The sequence below is a fragment of the Spea bombifrons genome, chromosome 2 (genome assembly GCF_027358695.1).
Source record: "Spea bombifrons isolate aSpeBom1 chromosome 2, aSpeBom1.2.pri, whole genome shotgun sequence".
Classification (NCBI taxonomy): domain Eukaryota; kingdom Metazoa; phylum Chordata; class Amphibia; order Anura; family Pelobatidae; genus Spea; species Spea bombifrons.
The window spans coordinates 130326811-130337018 of record NC_071088.1 but is presented as its reverse complement, the minus strand read 5'-3'; the positions used below and the strand labels follow the sequence as shown (position 1 = coordinate 130337018).

At 39.2% G+C, this 10208-nt stretch overlaps 1 protein-coding gene across 1 annotated transcript; it reads right to left on the bottom strand.

Annotated features, from left to right (window-relative positions):
* Positions 1–1673: 1673 nt before the first annotated feature.
* Positions 1674–8120, bottom strand: ANGPTL5 (angiopoietin like 5). Its single transcript, XM_053456090.1, has 7 exons — positions 8012–8120; positions 6778–6881; positions 6422–6515; positions 5403–5503; positions 4915–5035; positions 3255–3440; positions 1674–1993 (listed from the first exon to the last, which is right to left on the bottom strand). The coding sequence occupies exons 1-7, from the start codon at positions 8118–8120 to the stop codon at positions 1674–1676; spliced, it is 1035 nt and encodes a 344-aa protein (XP_053312065.1).
* Positions 8121–10208: the final 2088 nt, after the last annotated feature.

Here is a 10208-nt window from a genome sequence, read left to right as displayed (position 1 = left end):
CGTTCCCCATGCAACCATTTTACCATGCGCTGCCATTGGGTACAGATGAAACTTCTTTTTCATTTTGGGGGGGTTATTTTTTGATTTTTGGAGTGGCTTTTTTTCTCTGGGCCGCTGAATGGGACCCTAGGAGTTAAGTACAACCATTGTTTTTAACCCCTCATCCCGCTGGGCACTGGGTGGGGTGTGAAGTACAATATGGGGTCTGTGCCGCCTATATTTTTTATATTAATTGGGGGTTCACATTTAAAGACCACCAGCAGATTCTTTAGCATTATTACATATAGATGGAGAAGTAACCATAACATTAAAACAGTATAGCAAATATATCATAACATTAGATATACTGGTACAGAAGAGATGGGACTTGCTCATGTGAGCGTACAATCTATGTGAATGAAATATAGGGACAGGGACTTCTTGGGCGAGGATGATTTGATTGTAACAAGGTTGGTATGGGAAGTCAGAGATCCTAAAGTTAGGGAGAACGCATGGTTTCTTTTAGAATGCAGGTTGTTGGTGTCAAGAGGATAGATTGGATGCTTCTCCGAAAAGCTGGGCTCCAGGTGGGAAATTGTTACGGTACCGGTAAACTCCTAGATACGCGAGTGGGAAGAGATGATAACGGTTAGAGACGCAAGTCGTGGGAAGAGTGTAGAGGGTGGTGAGGAGAGTATTTGGAGAAGAGCAAAATATTGAGGGACAACGTGTTTGTTTTATTTATTTCAGGCTTTTATTATTTTTTTCAGGGTAAGGGGCGCTTGGAAGTCCCCCCCTCTTGCTACTTGCTTTTTTTTATTCGATATCAACTCAATTCTCCTTGCTTCAAACTTGCATATCATTATTCTGATATATATATATATATATATATATATATATATATATATAGAACAAAAAATAAGAAAACATTAGTAAGTATAATACCGGTATATGATTTGAACCACAGCAGTCATCAGAAGACTTACTTTTTGTTTTAAGTTCCCATCAGCCCCAAGACCCTTTTTTCAATTCCCTATTTAGTTACCTGTTCCTTTCCATTCCTTTCCACCACATCCATCTATTTCTCCAGCTCCTGCTGTGTTCATCTCTCGAAATCCGCTCGCTCCTCAGCTCTTTTAAATATTTTATAGTCTGGGCTGCCCCCTTTACGTGGCTGGTCCCGTCTCCTGTACTTGACCAGATGGTGGGAGCAGAAAAGTGCCTATATGCTTTTGCCCCTCTTTCTCTATATCTATAGATAAGTGGATATGTGTCCTCTAAAACACAGATTTATCCTATCCCTCATGGCCCAGTCCCTGCGTCCTTAACTATGTTCATTATACTTTCACCAAGTCCATTTCACTCTTTGTCCATCCATCTCTTTCAAATTGAATGAATTTAAATCAGAATGAATTTCATTATAACAATAAAACATACAAAGGGTTATGAATGAAGAGCACTTGTGATGTAAAGTAGTAAAAGTGATGCAGTCACCATAGCAACCTGAGGTCTAACTCACTGCCTCACTCTTACCTATTGGCATCAGCGCTGTTCTTTATCTGTATTTGTCAAGATTCTCAGGCAATACACATTTTTGGAATGATATGATTCTTAAAATTCTATGACATCATTTAGTCCTTAATTTCTAACAAACGGTGACCAAGTGTTCCGGCGTTATGGGAAAACGGGGACAATCATTTATAATATGGATGATAACTTCTCCTAATCTTCATTGAAACTGATTTAATTCTAACGGTTGCGTTATTTTCTGTCCATGTTTTCCAGCGGATGCCCGATACCTCCACGCCTCTTGTGACTCGATGAACGCCATTCAGGTTGGCCAAACCACAGCGGTTAAACCACCAGCCGCTCCTGCTGTTAGAGATGCTGCAGCTGCTCACGGTTTTGTTGTCGGCGGCACATGAAGGATAACAGCCATCATTGTCAACGTCAAAAGTACTGAAGGGCATTGCATTTTGGTTTTCTTCTTTCTTGCGACCGCGTATAGCATCGCCTGAATCAATTTAAGAAAAAATTATTCACAAACACAACTTAATTTGTTGCATATTTAGCTTCAGACTCCCACTTTAGTGAATAAACCCTATTATGGAGATGATAGTTAATGTAAACATATTTTGCTTGCTAATAAAACATAATAATACATAATAATTTAAAAAATACTCTGCTGTGGCTTCCTGCGTCATCTTGATGTCTCGTATAGTCTAACCCAAAAAGTCACAGAGAGGTATCATAGAGTGACGTCATTCCTTACTGAGGATGGCAGTGAATCCTTGTGTTTTATAGGGCTCTCTGTTTTCAGAAGCACAGAATAAAGTTTGTGTAAAGGAAGCAGAACTGGAAGTTGTATAAAGCACATGCACAGTGAAATACCATAGCCTAGGTACAGATCGATGGAGAGCAAACAAGGTACGGATCCTACTGAGATCAACTGTAGAGCCGTCCTGGGTGAAGTCAACAATCACTGTGGCAATGTTTGGTGAACAGCATAATCAGCCTATTGTTCGTTTATCTGTTGCTACAGTCAAAGTCTCAGGAAATTGTGTTTTTGCAACCAAATATACTGGTCATGGAGCTTAGGCACCTAACATACCTGGGCAGCAGTCGGCGGTGCACCAGCTGTTTGAAGACTGTTTTTTGAGCTGCCTGCAGGAAGCCTGACACGTGTGTCGGGCATTTGTGGGCCGACAAGAGTCTTAATTAAGAGTCGTGTAGTTTATGTTTTGAGTTCCTAGCTTCAACTTGAGGTCCTATACCTACCCTATACCGGATCTGAACCTGTCCCATTACCTGCCACTGCATCCTGACCTGCCCGTCCCTGATCATTGGCCCTACTACTGCCCAAAGCCTTGCCCTGTACCCCCAGCCTGATTCTTCTCTACAGACTTCTAGTTTGCCCAAGGTGCTAGATTATCTCTCGGTTTGACCCTGACCTGCCGTCTGCCTGTATCCTGAGAGTCCTGCTTGTCCATCGATTCCGTCTCCTACCCTGTAAACTGAATTTGCGACTTAATAGTGGGCAGCGCAAGGTACTGCCTATGTTTTCCAGAATCCTTGGACCAGATATCCCTTAAAAGTACCAGTCCAATCTCACGGAAAGGATAAAAAAAATGGATTTTGGCAACACGGAAATCAAACACATAATTATATAAAACTCAATAAAAATCTAAAACTTTAAACTGTGCTATACTACATTATTCTAGATTATATATATACGGCTGTCAATTCCTTGTGAAAATATATATAAATATTCTTACCCGCAGTTCCAAAATATCGGCCAACATGTATTATAAAAGAAGTCTTTTCATCTTCAAGCCAGAAGTTATTGTATGAAGCATAAGCAAACGAACCGTCTTCAGCTTCTAAGGCTATATTCAGCATGAAGCTGGTGTTTTTCTGATTTAAAATGCAGAACGTCTTCCGTAAACCCAGCCAAAATTCCCCTGAGGATGTCAAAACATTTACGTGTGAATGTAAAGAAAATGCAGTCTGGCATAATAGTTTTCCCCTCATGAAAGAAACAAATTTTATACAAATATCTGTGTACTGTTCAATTAAAGTGGATGTGTCACGCCGCCACTGGAGATGAAGCTGCAGCTTGAAACACTGCACCCTCTGTGACCCGTTTGCCTGGTGGTCCATCAGAGAGCAGTGCCTCTGTAACCTAAAGGATATTACTAAATACATTAATCACAATTACCTCTATATTATAGGTTGGGTTTTCATAAAATGTAACGCTTAACACCTTAACGTCCATTGATGGGTCAGGCACGTCATGGAAAATGGTCACTTAACGACCTATGACGTGCCTGACACGTCATGTCATTAAACAAGCTTAGAAAGTGATCAACGATCACATACCATTAGAACGACATTAAAATGCACTTGTCATTGAAAAATGACGCAGTACCCTCGCACCCTTATTGGAAGTCCCCGGGAACCAACACCAGTAGATTTTCGGTAAAATATAATATTTTTTTAGAATATATAATAATATTACTTCTTATATATATATATATATATATATATATATATATATATACATTTGGTAGCAGTTTTGCACAATGACATTTATTATTGGAACAAAATATTTAAGTTACTCTGATTAACGCCAATAACCTGCGTAATTTTAATGCAAAATAACGCCTTGAAAATGTTACTTTTTGAGAAAGTTATTCTTGCATGTGGCTTTTAAATCATCTGCGTGGAACAACCGTGAGTCATTGTTCCTAATAAACCGGTGATGAAATGTCTCGCCAAAAAGAGTGTAAAAGAAACTTTCTACTGCGCACGAAGGTGTCTGCCCTGAAGATACAGTGAAATGGGGAGCGATTGCCTAAATCCAGAGATACAACACTGTTACTCTCCATATATAATATCATTGTTATATTACAATCTGTGCACAGAGCGTCAGTATATTTAGCAGAATTTTTTTGTTAAATGTGTACGAATTGGCATTATTTCAATAGAACAAACCTACAAAGTAAGCCAGAACCGGTCATCTGGCAAACTGGGCTAATGCCAACTGGCCAGTGGCATTTACATGTACTGCTGCTTGCAAAACGATAATTCTATTAATAATAATAATAATATTATTACAACCATACCCAGGTATTGTTCTAAGAACAGAAATGTAGACTGAGATATATATATTGGGGCCACATTTTATATTTTTCCAATGGAAACTTCTAGAATATTCCAAATTCTTAGTGTAATAACATCAGTATTAAAGTGCCAGGCTTCTTCGCATACTTAAGTAAGGGAAATTGGGCGACCTTGTATGAAATCATTTGGATATATTTATTTTTCTCCTCCAATAGCACAAAAACAATGCAACAACTATATTGCTAACATGTATTTCAATAAATGAACCTTATTTTTGATACAGAATAAAGATTCGTGGATAGTGAAATATACCGGAAATGTCTCCAAATCCATCTGCGTAATCAAGCCAGGGCCTTTGGAAATTAACGGTGCCGTCGATTCTCCTTTGAATAACCGTCCAGCCTCCGCCTCTGTAATCCATATCACAAAATACCTGATAATGGTTGGCAAAAAGGAACAAAAAATGGGAAAAAATTAAATTCCCCATTTCCTTCTTATAACGTTCTTTAATTCCACCCTACTGCCCACAAGTTACGCTTAGTGACTGGAGGGGCAGGGCTAGCTGTGCAGGGAGGCGGAGTTAGCACCAGAGAGCCTTAAATGGGCTGGGAGGAGGAAGGGAAGTGGGGCGGAGAGTGGATGTGGCCAAACGCCCCTCCCCTTCCCAGAGAGAGTGGAAAGTGTCCCGGAGAGCCGGGGAAGCAGCGCTTCACACGGAGACCCCAGAACAAACCCAGAGAGTTCCCCGGAATGTGTATATAATGATATTGGAGTCATGTGATGACTTCTTTCTTCATTACCTCAAATGGAAAATGAGTCCCCTTGGGCTGGATTATATACGTTCCACTTGGAGTTTTTGAGACAGGGCCAAAGGTATCCTTAATATCTGTGCAATCGTACCCTAAATAAAACACATAACACCAAAACAAAACGATTTAAAGTATAATCATGTCTTTTAAAAGCAAAAAAAAAGGTGGGAACAGAGAACAAAATGCGACATCCTCTTAAATAAAGGGGTTTTTTTCATCCTAAAATATTAAATATTGACATCTTTGTAATGTCTGTTCTGTAAAATGTAGCCAATACAACTATAATGAGCAATTGATACAAACCTACAAATGTATACGTTGAGCTTATATGAGGCTTTAGCACTAACTAAGAAAAGAGTCGTTGTTGTTTTAGGGGAGCTTTAAGAGGTTGGAGGCAAGTGGGCTTACAATATTAACAACTGGGAGCCATATCTGTGCTGAGTAGAAATAATAATGGAAAATGATAAATCTTGTATTTTTGACTATACTATGAAGTTGTATATACAATTACATACGGAAATGCACATTTTAAGAAAAAAAAACATGTGTTTATCATCTATGACTGTGATATAAAAGACCTGTTTTGGTGAAATAAGAAAATTAGCTCGATGATTGCATTGTTGGGTTTTAAAGACCATGGCGGGCGATAAACGAAGCGTGAGATTGTCTGCCGAGCAATCATATTCTCTGTACTGCTTTAGCTACCGATACTCCGGTGAATAGCGACGTGATTAGCATCTGGATTAAACAGAAGATCGGAAGGGAGATGTTTATTGTGGAAAATAAGCCGCGCGGGCGAGTGCTGTGCTGGCTTTGAAATATTCCATGACTCTACAGCCTGGTGTACCTGTTAGATTTATGAGGTCTCTGTAGCCAGAATTTGGTGTATGTAGAGGTTATGGAAAAAAGGACATATAAATATAAAAATTGTGAATTAATTGAACCTAGAAATGCAAGAATCTTTGAAAATTGTATATAAACATACATGATATATGTAACCGTGATCTTACCGTGTGTTTGAACTGGTCTGAGGGGAAAGGGATCCATTCTCTGTTTTGAGACTTCTGCGTTCAGAAGAAGAACCTTATCGGTTAGTTCGCTCACCTGAAGGGTTAATAAAAGAGGGATTAAACACATCACTAATATACTGTGTAGTCATATAAGCTTGCAAAAAGGATTGTTCCATCATCCGAATTTGTTGTGTAACACGAGCAATATTTTTCTGTGCATGCGCATGTAGGGTCTCGTCGGACTCTCTGGAAGTCTTGTGAGACCCGGCACTGGACCTGGCTGACGGCGTTATTGAATGGGGACACTCGGCCATCGTATGCATTAAAGTTATTATTAAATGCCGCGAAACTTGTACCTTATTGGAAAGGAAATCCAGCGACCTTTGTTGTTCTTCTAACATGTTCTTCAGCATTGCCTTGGTGCTTCTTGCGTAAGCAATAAGGGAGTTTTGTAAATTTTCTGAAAGAAAAAAATGTCATCAATAGATTGATTTACTGAAGCAGAGGGGGATATTATTAATCATAGTGTATATTTTCTGTTTGGTTTGGGAGACTTTATGAAGATAAGCAGATAATAAAGATATCCCTGAAACTAATGGAGCCTGCCTGGTCATCCATGGACTGCCCAACCTTTTCAATTGTACTTAATGTATATATATATATATATATATATATATAATTAAAAGATTAATATGCGGGATTTAACATTATAATTTTATTAATCAAGTTAAAGAATCTTAGTGGTGTAATCAATATAGACCGCGCACAACCTCGGTACAAGTAAAACAAAGAAACTAAAAATAACAAGTAACCCAACATGCCGATTACCCTGACGAAGCCGAGTCTAACCTCAGCGAAACGCACGCCGGCTTATTTGCTATTTTGTTCCTTTCTTTGTTTTATTGATCCCCCACACCTAGGGAGGACCCACAGAGCTAATGTCGTTAGATAGGGAGATAGAGAGGAGCATAGCTTGAACTATTTGGATGTATCCTCTTTATCATGGAAAGTGAGAGACTTTAGGCATCAACTCCGAAACCTATTTAGCAATAGGGGGCTAGTAATTCCCGTTAACTACCTATTTAGTTCTAATTATTATTATTTATTATTGTTTTATATAGCGTCATCAAACGGGATATAGAGCGATATGGGCGATATCCCATAATGATCCCATACAAGCCGGAAGCCAGATCCCAGATTTACACCTGAAATGGCCATTGGTCCCACAGGACAGGGTGACCACAGGATGGTTACAACAGAAAATGATGGAGCAATAAACGATATGACCGGAGTAACTAGTAGCTGGGACCAGCAATAGTGAAAATACCCAGGCTGTCGATTAATTCAGAAGTGCACACAAGTAGAGTAGCCAAGTGGTAAGAAGTCCTTCCGGTAGCTTTGCCCCCTATCTTGCTTTTATAAGAACCTGAGATCATCAGATACAGTTACTACACACACACAAGTACAGGTCATAGGTTAGGGCAATGATAACCCTACATCTATTATAGTATTTCCGCTACAAAATAAGCCGCATTGTGAGGACCACAGCGCCCATCAGGACGTCGGTGCCTTGCGTTAAATCATACTTACTGCATATATAATGTTTCTTCTCTCTCACGTCTGAAGATGTCTCTTTGCACTGCTGGAAACATTTATCGTAAGAACCGCGAGGACTTCTTGCGCTGCTTTTCTTTTTCATCGGGGAGGTTACGTTTTTAAGAGTTTCTTCTACACTGAAGGGGGCCGCACCACTCACCTTAAAAAAAAGTTAGAAATATCTTTAGATAATCTAATAATTAATGATTAATTAATAATTAATCTTGGGGCATTTAAATCATTTATTGTATAGAACAGTAAAATGTAGGAGTGGGGGGCAGTGATTGATTTTCATTGTGAATGGCCCGTTTGCACCATTATAGTTAATAAACATATAGTTTACTTTATCATGAGGTGGTGATCAACACTTTCATAAAGGTTGTACGCCAAACCTACGCGAGTAAAGGAAACCTAAAAGCAAGTAGTAGACAACACCTTTACCGCGTGACTACTACTGGCTAGGCTTTGAACGTCTTGGTATGATATTGCTAAAACATGATAAATACATGGAAACAAACAAAAATAATAATGGCTTCTTGCAAACTGACAACCGCTACACATAAACAGTAAAATAATTGGCGGAGACTTCTGGAACATGCATCCCGTGCTCAAGTCACCATCTCCCCCTAATCTTTAACTTAGTTCAGTAATAATAGAGCTCAAAAAATGTTGATTGTTTCATATAATTAAAAGTCTTAAACCCCTCAATTATTCTAAAACAGTTTATTTTTCTAAAAAAGTTTATTATTCTAAAAAAGTTTATATTTTTAATCATGTTTGTATATATTCATCACTAGCATGGAATGTGACGGGCGCTCATGCTAGACCTTTTTGGTCCTTCTGAAACAGCAATCTTAATCTTATTGTTCTTTCCGCTTTCTACTTAGCCAATAAAATTTAAAGAGTCATTCAACTCAGCAACGGCTCTAAGGTGTACAGAGATGAGGATGAGCTCAGCCCACCACGGACACCAAGACCCCCAGCCATACAAGTAGAGGTTGGCGCATAAAACTAACAATGCCACTTATTTAATAAGAAGACATATAATAACTAATGTAAGTACCTAGGGTCTTTGTCTACGATAGTGTCCTAACTTTACCAGAATAACAGGGCGCTCCTTAAACACTGCGTGAAGGTGCACGGGGGGTCTAGTTACTCCCCCGCCCAAGAGTGTCTACTGACGCTTCATGCATTTCAAGGGGGGCACTGTGTAAATTTAGAGGGGCTATCATATCCATCAAAGTACATATGATGGCAGGAGTGTCCATTTAATAAATGGGTAAAAGACCAATCTTTCATATGTTTACCTATTACCAAAATATATGAAACATCTGGGTGGGGTGTCCCGAGGGTCCTCCGGCTCTATCTAATGCTGTGTCTGCCGACAGACGGTCTAGGGCTTATTGCCAATGCTTATAGTGAATATAAGATGCTCTTTGTATTCCAGATTGAATCTGTTTAAAGTAAATGTCAGGAAGTAAGCCAACGAATATATATATGTGCATCCTACACAATAAACCTGAGTTCAGCCAAAAGACGGAATACCTTTTTTTCCCAAAACCGAATCGTTTAATGTATAGACAGTGATTGAACTGAAAATTCATCTTTATGCAAGTTGGAACTATAAAAGCCTGTTTGTAGCCAGATGGACTTGGAAAGGACCCAACACAAATAATTGTAATGGCATCGATGTATGATCTTTGTTGGTGGGCCATTTATGATCAGGACCTTCAGGGTCTAGATGCGAAGGTGTGATGTGAACGTGGTGATTCAATAACACCAGCATCGGATTTACGTTTTCACACCACCCGCATATTAGCATATGTGAAAACAGAATGAAGTGAATTAGCGTGTGTGTGTGTGTGTGGGGGGGTAATTACTAATTACCTGCTAACGAGCAGTGATGTGAGTTACTTGCTATACACTAAACACTGATGCCTAGAGGATACGTGGTAAATCTTAAAAAACGATCATGCTGGGCAAAGGATGGGATTAACTTTTTGTGTTTATGGCAGTTGAAAATGAATGGTTGGCGATTCAAGTCGCTGGATAAACTCTAGGCTTGGATTCTAAACTCTGACGCCTACAAAATGTACATTGTAATCAATATAAAACCAAGGCACCTAAGTGTTTGAGATGCGCAGAGAATAGCTAGATGTAAGACCCTAATGGATTTAGCTATTGATGGTGT